Genomic DNA, 23,347 nt, shown 5'->3' with positions numbered 1-23,347 from the left:
TGTTGCCCTTTACATTGTACGTCAATTTTTCTGATGAATGAGCCAGAAGAAATGGCCCAGATTACTTTAAAAAATCTGGTTCTATTGACTTGCATTAAAAGTAAAGTGAGTTTTTCCTTCTTCTGTAAAGTTCTCATTTTGGAAATACAGGTTTTGTTCCAACAGCAACAATATACTATAATAGATAACAATTATTTGCACATACACTTACTATCCATGTTATTGGAAAAACCTACTTTTGCTGTATCGTTTCACTGTATAAGTCTATAATTACAGACTACAGTTTCCCTCATGTACCAGGCACAGATTCACTGCTAGGTAGAAAGAGGTTTAACACTGAAAGACTGAAAGAATAACAGTTGTCATATCGAAATCACAATTTTAAAATTTGTAAAATTAACCTAACAACTTGTAGATTAGATGCCTAATCAGAAGAAACTAATCACCCATGTACAACCACAAGTACCTGGCGGTCTGCCACACTCGCCAGAAAAAAAAGGCAGAAAAAGCCTAAAAATGCATATTTTAGTCCTCAGATTTTATAGAAAGTAAACCACAGTCAAATTATTTTTTAGAAAAATCTCAAACATCCAAAAATATCCTGACCGCTGTTCAAGGCCTAGAGAATGGCCAACGCACATTGTGCACAACAAAACATGGGCTGTAATCTCAAACTGTACATCAGTGAAAATATAAGAGCACAAGGTAGGGGTGACCATTAAGAGTATGGTTATAATGTTGCTGTATTCTGGCAACATTGTTTATATGTAAGATTCAGCTCACACAAGATTTTAAGATTACTCCAAAGCACATTGTCGTAATCCAATCCTGCTGGATCACAATACTCCTTAGTTTAGTGTTTTCTCTGTTCTAACACTCACCAGCTAATGAATAGAACTTCAAATAGTCATGGCCTTCTAGGATTGTGTTCTATTTTAGAATGATCTCAGGAGAGACTGCAAGACCTGCATGCACTGTTGGGTAAATGCAACCTGTGATTGGATCAGCCTCCTTGAGCTGTTTATTCTGTCAATCCATGTATCAAATCAAAGCATCAGTCCAAACAAAGCATCAGAACCCATGGAAAAAATACCATGCCCTGCATGAGAAGTGGTATTATATTGTGATCTATAGCTGTGCTACTCGAGATTCAGTAACCATTAAAGCCTGGCCTATTTTCAATCACAAGGGTACAACCTCTATCGATAAAGTACAAAACAAAAAAAAAAAGCAGCTAAACAGGGCAGTACTTAAGGTGTTTCGAAGCAATGTTATCTAACATGTTTGTTCCCACAACCATGTGCTTGTACATGTGTATCTAAAGGAGTGTGGCCTAAAAATTGCTTTGGTGTCCATGCCCACTCGATATTTGCCATGTTGTATTGTCTTTTTAGAGCATGGTTTGGAGGCATTAGAGCAACACTTTAATATGCTCAACAACTGTCATTTAAAAGCAATTATTTGCTATTCAACACTGTCAGAACACTGGCAACCTGAGTGGGGCAGCTGCAGGTGAAGCCTAGATTAGAGAAAGAGAGAGAGAAAAGCAGATATATATATATAGAGAAGCAGATGGAGAGAGAGGAAATGTGGACAGTGAGAGGTGGGGAGATAGACACGGAGATAGACAGACAGGCAGAGAGAGACAGAGCTGTTTAGCCTCTCAGGGCCAGATTGAGAAGACCTTTGTGCAGTGTGGTTAGTGTGTGTGCACTGTAATCAAGTGCTCTAAGAGAGTGACAGGTTGTAGTTAACGTCCTCCGCTGTGAAGACTTTCGCTCCACTCTGACAGCCCCCACCTGAGGCCGCTACCGTTTCCATGCTTGGAAAAAAAGCCTTGGACACGAAAAGATATTGCACAGAGAATATACATCACTCAGAATTATGATGAAAACGTCCTTGGCAAGAGACATACAGACCAATTTTAGCCATGCTGTTTTGGACAGATGTGGTCATCAAATTAAATGGCACATCACTTATCCGGAACATTTCCTGAATCGGTTTAATTATGCATGTGCAGTACTGTGCAAAAGTCTTAGGCTAGCCAAGAAAATTGTTTATCTGGGCAGTAAGTGTGTTTTTGCTTGTAAAACACTTTGTAAAATGTAAGACGAGAGTACACTGAGCAGACAAACATGAAAAAACACAAACAAAAACCTTGTTGTGCCACACATGTTGAACGTGTTTTTTTTTTTTCATTCACACTGATTCATTTTACTTGGCGCTTTTTCTAAACAAAGGACAACAGTAATATTAGTCATTGTTGTTCATTTTTGTTGTTTCTTGATTGTCTGATTGCTAAAAAAAAATAGCTAAACATTAATACAGTAAAATAGCAACATTTTTTATAGATCTTTTTGATATATTGTGAGATGGTTAGAACAACAGAGAGAATGGGTTCCATTTCACCTCAGTGCAGCTCCAGACATCGTTGAATTCATTAAATTTCCTTATCAGCACACAATTTAATTTAACTGAAGCCAGGTACTGAAGGGTAAATGGACAGTAATTACTGGGCTACCTCAAAGAGAAGTTTGCAAATGGTTAAGGTAATACAGTAACGAACATAAAATCACTGTTTATCTGAATGTTTATTTGTATTTTTTCTAATGTTCATGTTTTCAGAGTATAAGAAAACATTGATAAATATCTTTAAATACAATTTTTGCACAGTACTGCAGGTGCTCAGACAAAGCTTCTGATCTCTTTGTCAGACAGTGTATCAAACATTAGTCAAGCATGAAAGCCTGTATATAGCAAAGGACATGAAGAATGAATTAATCCACTGGATTCATGCAATCAACCCCTTGGAAAATTGCTCTGACTGTACATGATAATATGAGTGCTGAAGTGGTGTTGCATAATGCCTGATTGTTTGAATAGATATCAAAGGCTTTCATGATCATACATAGTGTGTTAAATTAGCAGGAGCATACAACTAATGTAAGGCATTCAGCAATCCAAGTGATAGGAATTACCTTAGGAAAAAGCACCCCTGGGGGATAAAGCAGGGACAAGCAGAGGTTGTACACAGAGAGGGGTTTAATTTATGAGCATGTGCTTCTCAGTATACCTCAGCTGCAGTGAAGTAAGTGGTATGGTAATAGCTGAGCGTGCCAAGCCAAATGCATTTATCAAACCGACTTGCCACTCGCTAAATTGGATGATGGTAAATGAAAATAAAATGCTGCCTATTTCACATCTTTTCTTTTGTCTTGGTTCAGCACAGTCAGCTTTTGTGAAAGGGCAACTCTCCTGCCCTTGATTATTATTAGTAGATGAACGTGAGAAATGATTGCCTTATTTAGTCAAACGAAAATAAGGCAAATGTCAAGTCCCAACCAAGCTTTCTAAGAGCTGTCAGCTGACTGATTTTTCAATTCACTGAAGCATTACTGATAACCTTTAGATCAAAGATAACAAAAGTATAGAAGCATTTTGTATTATTTTTCACTTACAGCATATTGAAACATTGAAGTAGAGAAGCTGAAAATGTTGATTTTAAACTTTAAACTACACGTGTTTATACATAGAGAAGAAAGCATTTCATTAAGAAATTGAAAAAAAAAAGATTAGTACATATATATTCTTGTTTTGATAAAAGAAGAACATTCTTTACATGTTTGACGTCTTTTAGAAAGTTCATTTTGTACTGTACTGTAATTCTATAACTACCTACATGCATTTAAAAACTACAGCAGAATCACAGTAATACTGCTAATGTTCAGCAAATCCCAGCCAAGTATAATGCAGTTACTAACTGTCTATGCTAATGATTGTCCTACAGGACGCTGGGTTTCTGGCTAAACCGAGTGCAGTCCCTGCTATACTGCAACGAGCATGGAGTCCTGGGTTCCTTCTCAGAGGAGGCGCAGGGTTGTGTGTGCACCTCCGAGCAGACCGGCACCTGTCAGGGGACTATCCCATGCCTATTGGGCGAGGGCACCCTGTGTTCATCCTGTGCCCCAGACAACATCACTCGCTGTGGGATGTGCCTGCCCGGCAGTGTCCTTCACATGGGATTCTGTCGACCCAACATCGCCAACTCCCTGGACCACTACGTGAACTTTGATCTGGATATGCCAGATGCGGAGGCACGCCACCTCCTGCGCCGGCTGGATAGCCGCATGGAGGTGCACGCCATCTACATCAGCAATGATGTGCGCCTGGGCAGCTGGTTCAACCCGGCGTGGCGCAAACGCATGCTGCTGACGCTCAAGAGCAACAAAAACAAGTCCAACCTCATCCACATGCTGATGGGGATCTCCTTCCAGATCTGTTCAACCAAGAACAGCACGCTGGAACCTGTGCCTGCCATATATGTCAACCCCTTTGGGGGCAGCCACTCGGAGAGCTGGTTCATGCCGGTCAACCTGCAGGATTTCCCCGACTGGGAAAGAACCAGGCTGGACTCGTCCCTGCCATGCTACAACTGGACTCTAACACTGGGAAGCAAGTGGAAGTCCTTCTTTGAGACAGTGCACATCTACCTACGCAGCCGCATCGTCACGGATGACCCGGCCATCAACGAGACGCTCTTCTATGAGCCGCTGGACCCAGATGACCGCTTGGCCAACCTGGGCTACATGAAGATCAACAGCCTGAAGGTGTTTGGCTACAGCATGCACTTTGATGCAGAAGGCATCAAGGACCTGATCCTGCAGCTGGACTACCCTTACGCACAGGGTTCACAAGATGCCACGTTCCTTATGCTGCTGGAGATGCGTGACCGCATAAACCGCCTCTCACCTCCTGCCAACCAGCCACTGGACCTCTTCTCCTGCCTGCTCAGGCACCGGCTCAAGTTGTCTGCCGGCGAGGTGGCCCGCGTCCGGGACTCCCTGCAAAGCTTCAGCACCAAGCTGCCCAATTCCTCCGAGCCTGAACTCGCCCAGCTGTGCAGCTAGCTCAGCTAATTTTCCCTTGCTAGAGAAGGTGTGTTTATGAATGTGAATGAGAGAGAGGAACGGAGGCACAGGATTATTTTGGGAATATGTGTATACATTATTTTATGTGGGTGGGCTTGTTAGCTTTTCAGAGCCTGCCACTCTTGGGCAGCAAACTGAACAAATAGGAAGCCATGACTGACGGGGGAGCACAGAATGTGCATTTATCTAAATGCTAACTGAATTTAACATGGACCAAATCAAGTTACACTTCTGAGAGAAGCTTGAAGAGAGAGAGAAAGAGAGAGACAGACAGAACAGCCTCCCAGTCTTTTCTGCAACATGACACAAAAGCGAGACTTGTCTGCTCTTTCTTATATTCTGAAAATGTGGGTGTTCTTTGGTGATGTCATTGTTCAACTTGAAAAGGGATGTGGAAAAGATGTTCTCCTTTTGGATTAATTTGTGACAAAATTAATGGTGATAATTAATTAATTATATTAATACAGTGATAACAATCAATTCAGAGGTTTACCTTGCTTTTCTATTTTATCTTAACTGTATGGAAAGCTGTATATCTGTATTTAACACTGGATTGAGATCCTCTTAGCGGAATCTTTGTATTCAGAGATATGGCTAAACCAAAAGGTAAACAAACGTAAAGGCAAACCGAATGGCAAAATGTCTGTTTTTAATGTTTGTTGGGTTGTTTTCTTTTTTTTGAGATGTTGATCTTAAGATAACATAAAGCATTGTTTTATGAAGGTTTGTGGGCAGCTTTGTAAATATTGCTCCATCATCGATCCTCATTCAGGATGTGAAAGCTGCACATTGCTTCTTGAATATAACTGGTTCAACATTCTTCTGAATTTGTACTTTTTGAAAAGTGCAAAGACCAAAAACATTTCTTACACGACAAAAAAAAGTAAAAAAAAAAAAACCAAGTATCTATTGCCTTATAACGTGGAGTCTATGTTCGGATATCAAAGCACACTTTCAGCTTGTTACTCTCTCTCTCTCTCTCAAAACCTTTTTACTGCTTTTGCACCAGTTCTATTTTTTTTCTTTTTAGCTCTGATTTCAGTTACAGTAACTACTAATCTGTAAGATTCCAATTTATAATTGACTTACTCTGTGAGGAATACTTGGTGTGTCTGCTCTGTACAAATACAAGAAGCTCCATTTGAAGACCTCCTTTAATATGACCATGTTCACTCATATATTAATCCATTTTTCCTACAGTGACTCATTTGAGTTCATTCTAGTACTTGTAAAATGCAAAGCAGTTGTCCAGTCAGTTATCAGCTAGCATTCAGTAACACAGCTTAAAGCTCTTCGGTGAATCTTTATGATAATAATGCATTTTAATTCATGTCCCATCTCATCCATAACACAAACATACAAAACAGCAGTGCACTGAATATTGTTCATGTGAAAGAATATTATCTTTGCCAGTATAAATCTTTAGACACAACTCCCATCTGCAAATCATGTATAAGTTTTGTTATTTCTCAACAGAAAGAAAATGGGTCTTTTGATTTTGCCCAAACACAGCACTTACGGATATTTGCCTTTTAGTTGCTGAAAACCTGAGAGAGTGTCAGTGCAGATTGCAAACCCATGTCCGAAATTACCAGTTTTATGCTCAGATAAGATGAACGTTCTTGACATAGAAAGGGCAACATTTACAAGGTGAAGAAACAATTTACGAGGTTGTCAAAAAGGCTAGTGGGATCTCTCACTCTGTCAAAACATAGCCTACATAGCCTGGGCTGGAGAGAAAAAAGCCAAAACATGTAGGATGGATTTTGTAAACATGGATTGTTTATCTTTACGTCACTTTGGAATCAACACTCGTCCTTCGACTAATCATTGAGATGCACAGGAAAGGCCAATCCATCACAGGGGCCTTTGTGTAAACTATAGCCGCTCTCCAGAGGAGGAATAAACATGGTAAATATTCTTACGTTCGATGATTTATGAAGGTTGTATTACCAAGGGTATGAGTGCATTTCGGCAGTGGATTTATGAAATATGAAATTGGGCCAGATTTAGATTCTGTATGTACCCTCCTTCCTGAGGAACTTATGCTGCCTAATTAAGCCAGCTCTGTACATAACAGAATGGAATATAGCTAAATGACTGCCTTAAACACAGTAAAACATTACCTGTAAATGGAATTACTACACAGACAAATAAGGAAATGCTCTAAAACATGGTCTGAAGTCACGTTTATAATTGGCTATTAAAACAAACACTGGTCAAAAATCCTTTAAAAGCCAAGAGAAACAATTGTCCTTTAATAATGTTCCTGTAGACAGTTCTTTCTGTAATGGAATCTATTTTCATCAATAGTTGGTCTGCCCAGGTTTATCCTTTATTGGCCTCTCCAGACCATGCTTCCAGACTTCATGTATGACCTACTTTCCCATACCGAGTTCAACAACTGGCCATTTTAAGCAATTGTCTATTTGTTACATTCAATGAAAAAGTTTAAATACCAATTTACATTACCATATTAGAAGTAAATATTTAGGTTATGAGAGTGGACCTCCCACACTGTAGTGTCCACAGTGAAAAATAAAAATCAGTATTGGTCACTAAGAAGTTTTTACATCAATACTACTCCAAAGTTTGACCTAGTTCTTAACGGATGGGCTGCCAAAAGGCAGCCATTTTATCAAAGAGTTACACTGAGGATGTGGCCACCTGGAATCTCTGAGGAGTCCAAGAAAATATGACCAGAAAAAGCCCCCATTTCAACAATGTCCTTTACTTGAAAGCTATTAGGGAATTTGATTTAGGACTCACCGCTGTTGGACATTGGTTAAAGAGAGTAACCACTTTGTAGGTTGAGGTCAGCAGTTTGAACTGTAATACGTGCACAGATAGGCCTGAAACAGGACATATTTAACATTTGTAGTAGCATTCAATTTTCCAAAATGAATTCACAACCTTTGATGTTTAGCAAGTACCTATGTGCTAGTTGATCAAGCCACCCTGCGGACTGTTTGTGTCAGATTTGAGCACTGCGTTGCAGTAAAGCTACAGGCTGGATCCAGACAGTGTAGACAGGTGTAGTTCTGCCCCATGAGAAATGAAATAGTTGCATAAGCTTTAGGCAACATGCTTTAGTGATACTGGAATGCTGTCTTTTTTCAGTCTTCCATGAGCTGAAAATCCAAACCATGTTGGATCCTGGATTTGGGCTGCTTTACAGCTTTTGAAAAGCTGTGGTTTTAAATTAGCACTAACTTAAAAGACATATGGTAGTTGGCTCTGAATCCGTTGTTTATTTTTTTGCTGGGTTTCTATTCTATACCATCAAATTTCACTCAGTTTGGTCACTAGCTGACTAAAAAATTATCTCTGGTGCCTCTAGTGAGGCATCTCTACCATTCCAACAAAGCTGGAATTTCTCAGTGAACTAGATAACTTGAGCACTGTCCAGTAGGAATGTCCCTGACCTCTTCTACTATTAGACATTCTTGACCTTTAGCTTAAGTTGTCTGGATAACTGAGAGAACTGAAAAGCTTTGTAAAATAGCCCTAGTTGGCCTGGGTGTGCTAACAGAAAGCATAGTAGACACAGATATTAGTATGCTGTGGAGAGTGCAGTCATTTGATGCTCCTGTCATTTAAAGGTTTCTGGTGCTGAAGAATGAGAAACTGCCCTCCCAGGTGGAGCAAATCCCAGCTGGTGCTTTATAGGACTGCAGTTGCATCTTCGCCAAATTGTTGCTCTGCGGTGCCCCTCTATACACTTGATGTTTTCCATTTTCTACCCTGCATAACTTTGGCATGACCGCACAAACAACAGTGACATAAATCATAAACATGCCACACCTGAGTGGGGTCAAATTTTGCCTACAACATTTTCAAAATGCTTTTCAACCCCGGTGCATTACCAGAGATATAGTAAAATGACTCTAAAAATAGGCAGTCATGTCCAGAACCAAAGCGTTGAATGTACAGTACATATTCCCAAGATAACTCATTCCTAAGTTCATTCCTATGAGAGCCAATATTATGCTCAATTAAGAGTATGAGGTATCAGCATGCTATCAAGCATATCTATCTCTTTTTGCTGATATTACTTTAATTCATACATTTCCAAATGTATTACTGTACAAGAAGCAGATACCTGATAAAGGTAGACTGGCCATGAGATGAGGCAAAACAACTTTATACTTTTATCGTTTGATCCAAAAGATTTCTCTTAGTGTTTTAACAGGATGTAAATGTTCTTATATGAAATAATAAAAAGGTGACATTATTCTTTTCCCCTAAAATGTCTGTAAATAAATATACTTTAATGAACATGTGTCTTTATATCATTATAGAGCTTGGAACAAATGGAAACGTTTTATTCAAAGAATGGTTTGGTGTTGATGACTAAGCTCTCTTTACACTCCACATTACCTCAGAATTACTGTATAATGTGTAAAAGAGCTGAAATGCGGTAATTATGTCTCATTACTGTATTGTCACTTTGAGGGTGTGTGTTTGTTTTGACCTTGTGAGCCCGTTTGCATTGATATCACATTCTTATAGGAGCAGCACCTGAGTTAAACTCTTTCAAGATGAGAAAAGAGGGGCAACCAAACCACTATCTTAACTCACACACTGCACTACAGTGCAAACAAATCCTCTCCCATTTCCCTCCAGTTTCTGTTTGAAGACCAAAAGAGAGTTAAAGTTAAACAAAGCAGAAGAAGGGAGGCTCAAAAAAACATCTTTCATAGACTATTCAAATTGAACAAATGCACGATGTTGGTTTATTTGCTCCTCATGAAGCTCTTTTTTTTGAAGAAATAAAAAAAAGGGTCAACCTGGAGTGGGGAGAGAAGTGGGGACAGATTGGCACGCACGTTCTTTGCTCCAGCAGAGATGTGCGAATCGATAAGCTGACTGCTGGCTGACAGAAAAGACAAGTACCAAGAGTGCTGAAGGACATTGGAGAGGGGAAAGGAGGGAGAGAGGGGAAGAGAAGAGAGGGGGACAGAAAATCTGACAGCCAGCTTTAATGAATAGTAATTATTTCTCGAAAGGAAATCGGTGTGTCGGGTTGGGAGGTGGGTATAAAACCCAAAGCACTCGACAAATCTGCTTCCCTCTCCAGAAAATAAGATGTGACTGGTTACCTGAGCTGAAAGAATTTTCTGAAATGACTTAGCACTGAGGAAAGGGAGCCCTGTAGCCCTGTAGACTGCCACCTATGACCACTTCTATCATTGATTGGTTGGCACATTCAGAATGAATTGGCTAAAAGAGGCGAGTCACAGTGTAGGTTTGCTTTGAGAATCACTGCCAATTTGTAGACCCCATCTTGAATGAACAGAAGGTTCTTAATTTTTAACTTATCTCTTGATCTTACTCTACAAATGAAGGTAGTTAAGAATGGGACAAGCATGGAATAAGGGAACATCCTCATACTATCCCAAGGACAACAGAACATGCTTGGCATGTGTATCCCATCCAAAAAAAAAGTGAAATAAAAGGAAAACCCTTTCTTGATCTCTTCTTGTAAAAGCTTGTAAAATGGTGTAAAAGCATTTCTGACATATTCTGACAATACCGCAAAAGAAGACAAGCTAGTACTGAAGTCCATAAGTTTATACAGCTCAATAAGGTCTGAAAACCTACAAACTCAAAACAACTTACAGGGGTAGAATGGATACCAACCAAAATGAGAATCACAAATACAATCAGTTGTATTAGCCAGGTAAAATATTGAACATGTTTTGGCAGCAGCTCAGCTCACTCTGAGCACAAGAAAGACACAGTAAGAAGTAAATCAATCAGGCAGAATACAGTAGAGGAGGGCAATGCTGCATTTTTCACTATATAAATTCATACAGATCTTCATATGGTTGACAAAAAAGATAACGCAGCATACATACAGCACAAAACACACTAAGGCTACCATGTTTAGCCGCATGGCTAATGGCCTATTTACATACATGGAGTCAGTGATGTTTCAGTCATATTTAAATAAAGTACAATCAGAGGACACAAGCTTGTTGTAGAGGGAGAAATTTTTGCAAGAAATATGTAAAGTTAGGCAGGTCTATTGGGCAAGCTTTTAGCACTCTTGCTGAGCTGCTATTTCCTGTTGAACTGCCTCACTCAGACAGCTACATCAGATGACACAGCAGTCTCAAGGCTGGTACTCGCATCAAGCCAAGTATCAGCTGCTACTGACAGTGTGAACAACAGCGATATTTAACAAATTCAGTGCAAGTGTTTTGGATGCAAGTCTGAAACAAATGACTTGAGAAATTCAGATGTGAAACAATATTTATCACTGTTTTTCCCGGCCCAGAAAAACTGCCGCATACTTTATTATTCAGTTCCGGTTTTACTTTTTTGCACAAATTACTTTAGCAGCTGTCAAATGTGTTCTTATTCAATTTCAAGGGACATACCAGAATAATAAGTTACTGTTAGGTTTATGCAAATATCTAGAATGTTTCCATTTGGTGGATGAAGAAAAAAAGTTAAAAATGTATATATAAAGTGACACTTTTTAATCCTACAAATGGGAAAATTTCACCTCATTTAACCCATCCGTGAAGTGAAACACCACACACTATTGAGCACACACAAGGGGGCAGTGAGCACACTTGCCTGGAGCGGTGGGCAGCCCTATCCATGGTGCCTGAGGAGCAATTGGGGGTTAGGTGTCCTGCTCAAGGACACCTCAGTCATGGACTGTCAGGGCTGGTGATCGAACCGGCAACCTTCGAGTCACAGGGCCAGTTCCCTAACCTCCAGCCCACGACTGCCCATATACCTAACATCAGTAGCTGATCTCAGTAATGGGTGAATCAATTCAATACCTTGATATAAAGTAAACCTCTCACTTACCACCTACTTCTAGATCTATTTTAATATTAGAAAAAAGATCAGGTGTAGGATGATAACTACAAATAACACTAAAATTCCTTGAGTAGACGTTTGGAAATCGTTAAGCCAACATATTTACTTATATTATGCAAGATGCATGATATCACTATATATAGTCTTAATGTTATTTGCATTTATTTTAATATTAATTGTTTTTTTTTTGAGCAAATAAACTTTTACAACCCAGATAAACAGCTTTTTACACATAATTTTCTCAGGTCCCTTAGACGTTTGCACACTGTACTGTTTGCTTTCATAAAATTTGTTCCAGACCTTTTGTCACAAATCAGTATCTTTCAAGTAGATTGCAGTCTCATTGCTGTCATATGGCAACCTTGTATCTTCAAAATTGCAACACGTTAGTGTGACTTTCAAAATGTTTCAAAAGATTTTATTTTTTATTGTGTTTATATATATATATATATATATATATATATATTCAATTTTTGTTGGTGAGGCATTTTGTGTATGTGAATGGAGAGAGAGAAAGAAGCAAAGCTAGGTGGTAAGGTCAGGGCAGTTTCAGTGATTGTCCCAGAATGAGATGTCCCTGAGATCTCTGAACACTTGCTTGTCTTCAATTGCTGACAAGTGGGGCTCTCTCTAATCCAAGATGTCGCCCAGTGGAGCAAGGACACCCAGAAACAAGTCATGCGGGAGAGCCCTTACCACCATTATCACAATCCCCAGGGTGGATGAGGAAGGGACAGCAGTGAGCGTGCACGTCCTGATGAAGAGGTTGTAGCAGCGCACGTTTGAAGTTTGAGTGTGTCAGTGAGTGTGGCATGATCTTTAGGGAGCTAAAGATGCAGGAATGGCTGACTGCATGTGAGCCAACTGTCATTTCTACCACATGGCGCAGATATTCCTCAGAGACACATGGTACAACCCCAATTCCAATGAAGTTGGGACGTTGTGCAAAACATAGATAAAAACAGAATACAATGATTTGCACATCCTTTTCAACCTATATTCAACTGAATACACTACAAAGACAAGATATTTAATGTTCAAACAGAAAACTATTGTTTTTTGCAAATATTCACTGGGGTTGTAATGTAGGTAGAGGATGGAAGCATGAACGCTGTAGCTTGCTCCTGTGTCATCTGGATGGAGACAAGAGAACAACAGAGTCAGCTTAGTCTGTATCAAAGAGAATTTGTAAAAAGGCTAGAAACAGGCTTCTAAAAATGGGCAGCCTATGCAGACTAAAACTGAGCTCAGTTTAAGCAAAAAAGAAAAAATCCAATTTACACAGTTTTTCTTTTATCCCAAATGATAATAAATTGTTTCATTAGTTATGCACTGGAGGTCCAAGGCTAATGTAGCTAACAAGTCATGGAATCACACATTGCAGCAAATTTGCTTTTATGGCTTTTGACACTATATGGGACATATATTTATCTATTAAAAAGGAAAACAATTCAGGCTTCAAGATGCATACTACTACTGTTTTTTGTACTATGTCTTCATTATAGGCAGCAGTTTTCCATACAGTGTGAGAAACTGCATAAGCAAGTCTGTTTTATGCCTTGATGCCTTGTTTCATGTTGATGTTTTAGGCCTTCAGTCTGCACAGTGTTAACTGGTGGAATATCTGCTTCCATTACTTGGTAGCTACATTACTTGTGTAGCTCTAGTACAAAAGTAAAGAAGTTGACACAACAAGTCTCAACTGATCAACTGCCTTTGGAGTACGGCGGCAAGATTGTGTAAATTTGACTCTACTCGTCTAGTTTTTAAGCAGACTACAGGAAAAGAACAAGGTTAAGATCGTGTTTAGCGGATTTAGGCTTTTTTAAATTCCAGAGCTGATGGGTAAATTTAAAAACTGAAATATTGAGTTTCAAAATGTGTTAAAGGAAAACATCTTGGAGGTGAATTTACTATGCGTTTGGAGGTGGCTACAGTGAGCTTCACAGGCTGATATGCCCAAATTGTAAAATGACTGCCATTCCCTGCCATCCCACGCAGAGTAATTTCAGTTTAATGCTAAGCGAAAGACAATAATAAGAAAGGTTAGATTTCTTTTAAAATGTCAGTTAGCTTTATTTTGTTTTTCTCCCCTTAGTAAATCCTCGCTGTTTGCTTCAAGTGGGCGAGGGCTCCCTGGGACGTAGCCAGAATCTGTGAATATTCCTCACCCAGCGAGTAGGAGGCATTTCAGCTTGAAGACAGAATCAGTCAGAGACTTGGAGTGCATTAACGCTGCTCGTGCGGCGTGGAGTCGCTGCAGAATGCTCTATATTTCTCTGTTCAGCAGAGTGTGTTCGCTCTTCGGCATTTTTCCAAGCAGCTCTTTGATTCTTGTTTATCCTGTTCTGTTGCCCTGTTGTTCTGCCTTCCCTGAGCCTCGCTCCCCGGTTAATATTCTCAGCGCTGCTTCCCTGCACACTATTCTGAGATAAAAAGGCTCTCACTTCTGTTCTCAAACCGAGCCTCTCTTCTACCTGCCACGGCCATTTGAGAGCAAGGGGAACATAATTAAACGTATCCTCAAGAAACGAGAGTGAATTAATACACCTGTAGTCACAGGTATTTAGTGCAATTATTAATTAAGGTGCACCTGTTGCTGAGTGAACTTGAAACATGAGAGGATCGCCTTTGGCATGTATATATGAGCAATCATTTGCTGACCTAAATGTCTTTGTTTTAAACCCATTTTTTAAAGCATGCTCTGAGACCAAACTTGAAGATAAAAAAAATCCTCTCTCTTATTTTGGCAAGAAAATGGAATCCTAGAACAGCAGATGTCTGCATTGTTCTTATTTCACTGCAAAACAATAATAATAGTTCCATTTCCTCTTCTGGACAGTCTAGCTTTTCTGCTTCAAGCCAGCTGAACAGACATTGCAGTAAAATATTGCGACATACTGTCCATCTATTCATCCAAAGGCTTGAAGCAGAATCATAAAAATGCAATCATTTTTCTGGGGTGGTGCCAATATAGTTCATGTATAAACTGAATGCTGATGTGACAATGACCCTAAAGCAAAACCCTACTCTACCCCATACGCAATGTCCATTAAGGAGATCATTGTTTATAAGACAAGAAAGCTTGAGGTAAAAGCGATCCAGGGCATGATGCTGCTGCCCACAGAGCTCCACTACTGTGTGTTTTTGAACAAAGATACTGCATAGAATACTGCTAGAGAATAACGGTCCATGGAGAGTTTACATCAGCTAGTATGAATCCTACGGAAAAGGAATGACCAGAAATTTAAAAAAAAACTGAGATCAAGAGTTTGCACACATTACCACCTATTTTTATTCAATCTCCTATAAGCTGTTCATTGTGAGATTTAAGATGAGGCACTCTCTAATTCTAATTGAACACATTAAAGGGAAGAAGAGCATTTCCTATGAGGCTGAAGGGACTTGGTGATCTATGTGTGCTCAATAAACTAGTAATTAATACTTAATGGACTGGTACCCAGCTAGAGTGCAATATTATGCAGCATGCGCATGTGGATTAGCATAAAAGCAAGCTCCATCTCCTGCCCTCCATTCTTTCTTTCTCAGCTCGTACCATCTTCGTCTTTCACTGCTCCCTTCTTTTCCCAATTCTTTGTCTGTATCTGTGTGTATCTGTCTCCTACAGACAGAAAGAGACAGAGAGAGAGAAAGAGAGAGAGGCGCTGTGGAATCTGTGGCGAGTCCACACCAGTATTAAATTCCTTCTCTCTGGGGATCAGATTAAAGAGGTTTGGAAGGAGAAGGTTTCTGAGCAGCGTGGAAGCTCAGCACTACCATGGGGGGCCAGAAACACGGACGGCAGTGAACAGAAGGGATATCTATAGTACACACAAGGAAGGGAGGGGCGTGTACAGAGTTGCCCACAGACAAGCTTCATTAAACTTACTTGACAGCCATATTATTCAAAGGTGAAAAACAAACAAACAGGTTGATACAGCAAATCAACATTTTAAACACAGCCTGATGAAAAAAGAAACATAGAGAAATTTGGTACAGCTATCTTAGTTTGTGAAGTCCCGAAACAAAACACATTTGGCAGCCCAAGGCTGAAAAAAGAAAGAATGGAATGATAGCAGAGATGCAGGAGCCCAAAAAACTTGTCAGCCTGAAATTTTAAGTTGACAACTTTGAGAATATAGGTGTACTATGGGTATGAACCGTCTTCTGTGAACTGTGAAAGTTTTTTACCAGTGTACGGAAACAAGCCAAGGCCATAAATCATAGATTTGTCAAATTCCACTACCAGCACGCTTAAGTTAACTTGGTGAAACATTGCTTAGCCAAATTATGTACTGGATAATACCTAAAAATTACACTGGGCTGCCAGAAAGAGAGGAAAGGGTTCAATGCAAGCATTAACATATGTAAATTCACTACTGAGCATATTCATGTTATTCTTAGTATATAGGAATGTGTAGTAAAAGTCTATGCCTTCCAGAAGGCCCTGACCATTTAAGAGGTTAAGCTATTTTATTTTATTTTTTTTTAAAAAAGGAAAATCTGTTACTCCAGCTTGGCCTGTTAGAGCAACAGTGCTTATGTTATTCTTAAAGTAAGTTTTGCTAACAGAATTTGAAATGTGCTAGTGTGTTCCATATGTTCATTTAGCCCACACAGTGTGTGTTAGAAATAAAGGCTAGACATTTCAGGCAGAGAAACTGGTCGTCAGTCAGTTTGGCTGAAAATAAATCAAAAAGGCCATGAAAATTCATGATCATTGCATATATTTCCCCTCTCAGTTAGATATAGCATGAATTCATACAGCAAGAAAAATAAAATGAGCTGAAGCAGCAGAAAAGTACAAAAAAAGGAAAGAATTTATGTCCAAAATACAATAAGCGAAAAAGGGAAAGGGTAGGAGTAAAGATCCAAATAGCAGTGTCAGCTTACTTTAGCCTGAAGCCTGGATATTGCAGTAGAAGAAGCAGTGAAGTAAAATGAGTGTCAGAACAGACTGATTAAAAAGGACAGCTCATAGGAGAAGAGAAGAAACAATGAAATTATTGTGAACCTTACCTTACCTACCATACCTGATATGCTACCAGGCAAAAGTTTGAGAACAACAACTGGTTTTTACAGAACCATTTCACAGAATTTTTTACAGTGTTTAAGAAAAGGAAACTGGACATCATCTAAATATATATATCAATATATTTTTATTAACAGCTTGAATTGTAAGGTATTTTGTTATTACATCTCAGCAGAAAAGCACAACTTAGGTTTCTGCTTTGGGTTATCATTTGAAAAATTTAATTTTGAATGCAATTGAAAAACTTGAAACTAAAGCTAAATTGAAAACTAAATTAAAGCATATACAATCATTCAGAAAACGCTGGTTTTGATAAGTGAATACAAATAGAAAACTATATATAAACTATAACATAGGAGAGAAAAAGGAATAAATTAATGTTGAGGAAGGAATGTTGAGCATGCTCTCAGTCAATATTCATAGGTCCTCATTGAAAAAAATCTAATATGACTGTTAATATGCAAATCAGCATATTTACAACATCAAGACAGTCAAATACATTGACAAATCACAGCAATCTTAGTTGTGGTAGCTTGAAGATACACGGTACTATTACAATTTTACAATTGAAACATTTGAAGCCTGCCAAGGATATGCAGTACTCTGTGAAAAGTTCTCCTAGTAATTTCTGAAAAATGTGTGGCTGAGCTGAGAGCATCTAAATTAAACAGGGTACATTATATGAACTACATTATATTTCCAAAAGTATTCACTCATCTGCCTTCACATGCATATGAACTTGAGTGACATCACCAAATCCAGACTTGTCCAGATGGACGATTGCCAGATGGAGAAGCGTGATGCATCACTCCAGAGAACACGTCTTGGATGCAGCTGCTCGGCCATGGAAACTCATTCCATGAAGTTCTCTATGCTGTTCTTGAGCTACCCTAACCTAAGAAAACACGAAGTTTGGAGGTCTGTAACTATTGACACTGCAGAAAGTTGGTGACCTCTGTGCACTATGTGCCTCAGCATCCGTTGACGCCGCTCTGTCATTTTAGTGATTGGAACATCTGAATTCAGTGATTTGGATGGATGAGAATACTTTTGGCAATATAGTGTATGTAATATCAACTATCCCAAAAATATTAAATGTTGATAATAGAAACAGCTTTGTTGGCTTAGTTAATATCATCAAAGTAACAGTTTGAGTTTTATTTTTTTTTATATTGAATTTATGTCTTACCCTTGAAGATAATTTTAAGACAGCCCATTTGCCAAGTATGTGAGTAAAAATATGACTTTGGCTTAAAAAGTAATGTAGAGCCATTTAGAGACTTAAAATTGCAGGCTATTCTTTGTTGCCACAGATTGTTGAGTTTTGTGCTTGGAGCTTAGTGAATTTATTTGCAGGGCTAGAACTTTGATGTTCTGAAACTGGCTTTAATCTCACAGTTAAAGGTAATTTTGATACTTTTTCCAGCATCTGGATTGACTTAAAAGATTAGCATGGCACCACTGTCCATTATCCAGAGGACTGAGAAGACGGTCTGTATTTGTATTTTGTCCAAGATCAAACAGAAAAATGTGTGAAGCATTTAAAGAACAAATTTAGTTTAACTTCAAAAAGGCAGTGAAGTCTCTCACCACTTTAACAGTTATCAACAAGAAACGTATGCAGATCACGTTTAGTGCTGCAGATAAACATGAACTTTCAGTTTAACCTCCTGGGTTTCTTACTCACAGACAAGTTTTAAATATACTATTTGTCGACAACTGAAGACGTGACTGCACCATCACAAATAATCAGAGTGAATGAATGAAGAATGTTGTTATGCTAATCGTGTGGGTGTTCTGGGATTTTATTATTCATCTACACATTTTTCATTCTCACCCCAGTTTCACCTTTAAATTAAGCAGCAAATATGTACATACAGATTAATAATAAACATATTATTGTGAATGTAGGATTTAAAAATAGACATATCTGTGCATTATAATTACTGGACCAGCTTGCCTTGGCATCATGGACACTTCATGCCAACCTTGATCAAGGACATCTACTTGCTAGCCAACATTCACCCTAACAGCAATGCCTGCTTGGGCTTTTTTTTCTTATTCCAGATTTTTTCTCTAATTTACAACCGTCAGATCCAAATAAACACAACAAGCAAGGTTCATGCCATTGATTTTCCAGTTAACACTGCTGGTCATCACTAAGAAGGGTTTATACTAGAAGTGCAGTCCATCTTCTTGGACCTCTTATGCCCTAAGCATTTTCTGTTTAATTGACCTCTTGTCAGGTAAAGGACTTGTAAAGCCAGGGCAGAAAAAAACAAAGTGAATAACCGATTATGTCAGTTGCCACAGGCAATGGCAGCCGCACTGTTGAGGAAACAAGAAAAGGAAGACATTTGTTTACAACCTGTTCCAGTAATGTGCTGTCTAACTGCGCCTTTATTAACAGTGACATATCTATTTTCTCTCTCTCTCCAGATTAGAAGCAGCGGCCTCACAGACGGTCATTTCTCTTCTTAAAATAATACATGCAAAACATAACGAGTCACATAAGAGACAGCAGTTTAATCTAAATCTAAACTTCTCTAGATGCATAAAGCATACATCTCAACTATGCACCATTTCCAAAGGAAAATCATTACTCATAAAGAGTAGGCTACAAATGATCTAAAGCAATCTGTTGTATTTGCTATGAATTCTATACTAATGTAAGTGTGGTGATATACACATCACTATCCAGCAGCGCATACAGGAACTCAGGAACCCAGCGTGTTGATTCGCTGCTTCAGCCTAGTTGTGTATCTGTGTCTTCATCTATAAGCACTTCCAGCAGAATGCCAACAGCTGTAGCTCCCTGCAGTCCCTGGGAACCTGCATTGACAGGAAGTTGCTGAAGGGAAGCTGCTGCCCGCCTGGCGAGGATTAAAGGGGGTTATTGGAGTTGTGGCCCCCCCAGGGTAATTATCATTGGCCCATGAGATGGTTCACAGTGCAGCATGTGAGGACATGTACCTTAATTGGATCATGGGCAAATCTCTCGAAGCCTGGCAGAAGCATGGTTGTCGGGGTAACGGAACTCAGGAGAACGTAAACGAGGAGAAATAATATGTCCAGTAACCTAGTTCTTATTAGGCTGTGACCGGTGCAGACAGAAATTGTTTACTAAGTATTCCTTTTGCTGTGTATCTCATAAAGGGCCACTGGTGAAGAGCTGAGTTGGGAAATTGAGCTTGGAGGACATTATTCATAGACTGTATATTTGCAGATTGCAAAAAAATCCAATTAGTCAAAACACTGCACTTAACAGAAATATGCAGAGAAGCAATGGGTTTCTTTCAATAACAAATATTAGATCCTGCCAAATGATGAGTGTGTGATGATAAAATGCTGGCACATACTGTACCATGACTACTTCAGTACCATGTCAATAATGTGTGACAGTTTCCTTGTAGGCACTTTTAGAAGTATTTTAAAGTGTTAAAAAGTAAAAAGTACCACAATATAAGATTCACAAATCATTCCGATCTAAAAGGGGCATGTGATGTTTGCATGATGAAACCTGAACACATGTATGAATGTGATCTATCTCTATATCTCTGCAATGTAAATATCCTTCAACTTTCTATTTACAATGGTTTATATTGTTAACTCCTCACCATCCCATGTGTAATGTAAACTAGTACCTCGTGTAATATTCCACATGAAGTTTGGGAAAATATCCTTACAGTGTAAATATCTTAGCTTTATATTTATTTATAATTCTTTAAATTAGCATTTGTTTGTGTAGAATAGAGTTTATTTTTTAATCTTTTTTATGTGTAGTATTATACATATTTTCTATATAGTAACAAGAAACAAACTGAAAAAAACCTTGTACTTAAACTAGTACTTAAAGTTAACTTGCTTGTTAATTCTCTTCTTGTCACTTCTCTTTTTCTTGAATGCATTGCTGTTCCTTTGCTGCTGCAACACTGAGAATTTCCTCATCGTGGGACTAATAAAGGATTATCTTATCTCATTTTTATTTGAAATCTGCACCAAAGAACATGTCTTTTAAGACCTGTTAACTGTTAAACCTCCCAAGGTGTTTGTTTTGAGATGTATGCTTCTTGCGTTTTGGACTGGATGTCTGCCAGTAGTGAGATGCATCAGATTCTCCCTTCAATAGATTCAGATTACAAACACTGGTAGACACATTCGATCTACACTGAGGGAATGGTTTGTGGTTTTTATCGTTGCTCTGAATACATACCTGAATTGCGAAGAAAAGCTTGTATGGATGTGTTATAAAGTAACTGGTATATATCAAGTATGCTTACTGGCTGAGAGTTGGGAGTCCAAGGAAAAAGAGGTAACCAACATAGAAATCAATAAAGTAATCTCACTCACCGTTACAGCGGCAGCCTGCGATAACGCAGTGAGAGCCTATAATACAACAGCGTGGAAGGCAATTATGAGTCCTGGAAGAAATTGACAAGCCCCACAGGGGGAGATGATGGCTGCTAAAAGGATGAAAAGGGCAGGAGGGAGACTGGACCAATATCTACCCCCTACTTCCCTTGCTCCTCTGCCTCCTCTAGTAAGTATTCTCCTTTTTGATATAAGCCTATTACTGGATCACACCACTAGTCCCTTAAGTCCTATTATTTGGACACTTCTTGCTGGTATCAAGCTCTTACACTGACAACTCTAGTAATGTGCTTCTAGCCTTGGTCACCACTCAGATAGATTCAATTGGACTGTTCTAATATCCTGCCCTGCGATGGACTGGCGACCTGTCCAGGGTGTATCCTGCCTTCCGCCCGATGACTGCTGGGATTGGCTCCAGCACCCCCCCGCGACCCTGACGGAGAAGCGGCTTGGAAAATGGATGGATGGATGGATGGATGGATGGATGGATGTTCTAATATCCTTTGCACACCAACAATTTGTTGTGAATCTCAAGTAGAGCTGAATCCCCTTTCACTGATACCTTTCCCTTTGAGCAATGTGTATGGATTGCATGTTTTAGATGATTTTGGATAATTTCATTCAAAACAGGCAGTTATGCTATGTATACATACAAAATGAAAAACTCTGCAAGTAAACAAATTGTTGTTACAGATCACTGACTGACAACAAGGCTAAGTCTATTTTATCCTCTAATCCATCAGCTCACAGTCAGATTACACTTCATAAAATCACATGCACTTTAAACAATATTATTCTTTTGAAAGACACTGGAGTCAGAGCATTCAAATACAATTTCACAAAATCACTGAATTTTGAAGTACTTACATCTGTGAATAATTATTGGACAAATTATTGGAATGATTGGAAACATTATTGGATGGCATTGATAAATTAAATCTCACAATATCTTCCAAATAAATTGTGGTATCAGATAAATTGTAAGCCAGCCACAAACCATATTTCAAGAAAGAAAGCATACTGTCTTCTAGGCCTGGGCAATATCTAAGAAATTATTAACAAAACTTTTTTTAGTTTCAAAATCAAGATTATTGTTCACATCTTACGTCTTATCACTCAGGCCTAGTTCCTTCACAACCATTAGAAATTTTAAGAAAGTGACATACATTGTAGTTAACTGTCAGGTCCTGTATACTACAAATAAACCACACAAAACAGAATTTAAAAAATGAAAACAAACCACTTGGCAATAGATACACCAGCACTTTATTAGCATAGCATCTTCATATTTAAAATCTAAATGTAAAATCAAAGTCAAAACTGAAAAGCAATAGAGTAGTAGGCCAGTATTATGGCATAGTTTCAATGCAAGTAGACAGATATTCCAAGTTGATATTGATATATACTGATTTGTTGGATGGGGCTTTCCAGTGGAAAACCAATTAAAATTCAAGCAGCATGAACAGGTACAGTCATTAGAATTCAAGAGCCATCTATCATAAATAATGCGATGTATAGGATTTCTACAAAGGTAAGTTGCATTGAATGAAAAAGTACACCATGACAAATTTAGGCTCATGTAGAAAAAAGTTACTTCAGCTGAGGACATATTATTTTAATCTGTGAATTATTGATCCACCCACAGAGTGATGACAAACAGGTACCTTCAATAAGCCCAGCCCTACATGACATTTGAGTTCAGCTGTGGATGTTTCTGTACAGAGAAATAAGTCATGCATTTGAATGACTTCATTGTAAGGGGTGAATAATGGCTTAGATGAGATAAATCAGAAAAACCAATTCACAGCACAGCTCTCCAAGCAAAGCCATGTCAGCTAGCTGACTGACCTCTGGTGCACTGATCTTGTGGTCATTGAGTAAATATAGCATATGACAAGTTTCAAAACAAAAAAAACCACATATCATTGCCTGAGGATACAGCTGACTCTTCCCTCAGCTTAGAATACGTGTGCAGCAGCCAAGATGCTGTGACTATAGTTAATAAATTCAGGAGCTACTGACTGGCTTTATTAATAGTTTTGTGGACTTCAGGTTTCACAGCTATATGGGTTATTGTAGCCTCCATTGGAATAGACATTTTACTGAAAGGCAACATCACTAGATCACCTGATGTCCCAGTATATGTTAATTTGAGTCAATAAAGTAGTATTAAGAG

At 38.8% G+C, this 23,347-nt stretch overlaps 1 protein-coding gene across 1 annotated transcript in view; it reads left to right on the top strand.

Moving 5' to 3' along the window:
• The window catches only part of brinp2 (bone morphogenetic protein/retinoic acid inducible neural-specific 2), a 120,142-nt gene extending 110,936 nt beyond the window's left edge, over window positions 1–9,206 (top strand). The window contains exon 8 of the mRNA XM_017718429.2: window positions 3,788–9,206. Within this exon, the coding sequence (XP_017573918.1) occupies window positions 3,788–4,907 (1,120 nt within the window). The 3' untranslated portion in view covers window positions 4,908–9,206. The remainder of the gene's footprint in view (window positions 1–3,787) is intronic.
• The last annotated feature ends 14,141 nt before the right edge of the window (window positions 9,207–23,347 follow it).

The sequence above is a fragment of the Pygocentrus nattereri genome, chromosome 2 (assembly GCF_015220715.1).
Source record: "Pygocentrus nattereri isolate fPygNat1 chromosome 2, fPygNat1.pri, whole genome shotgun sequence".
NCBI classification, from domain to species: Eukaryota; Metazoa; Chordata; class Actinopteri; order Characiformes; family Serrasalmidae; genus Pygocentrus; species Pygocentrus nattereri.
This window is presented reverse-complemented; position numbering and strand designations above follow the sequence as displayed.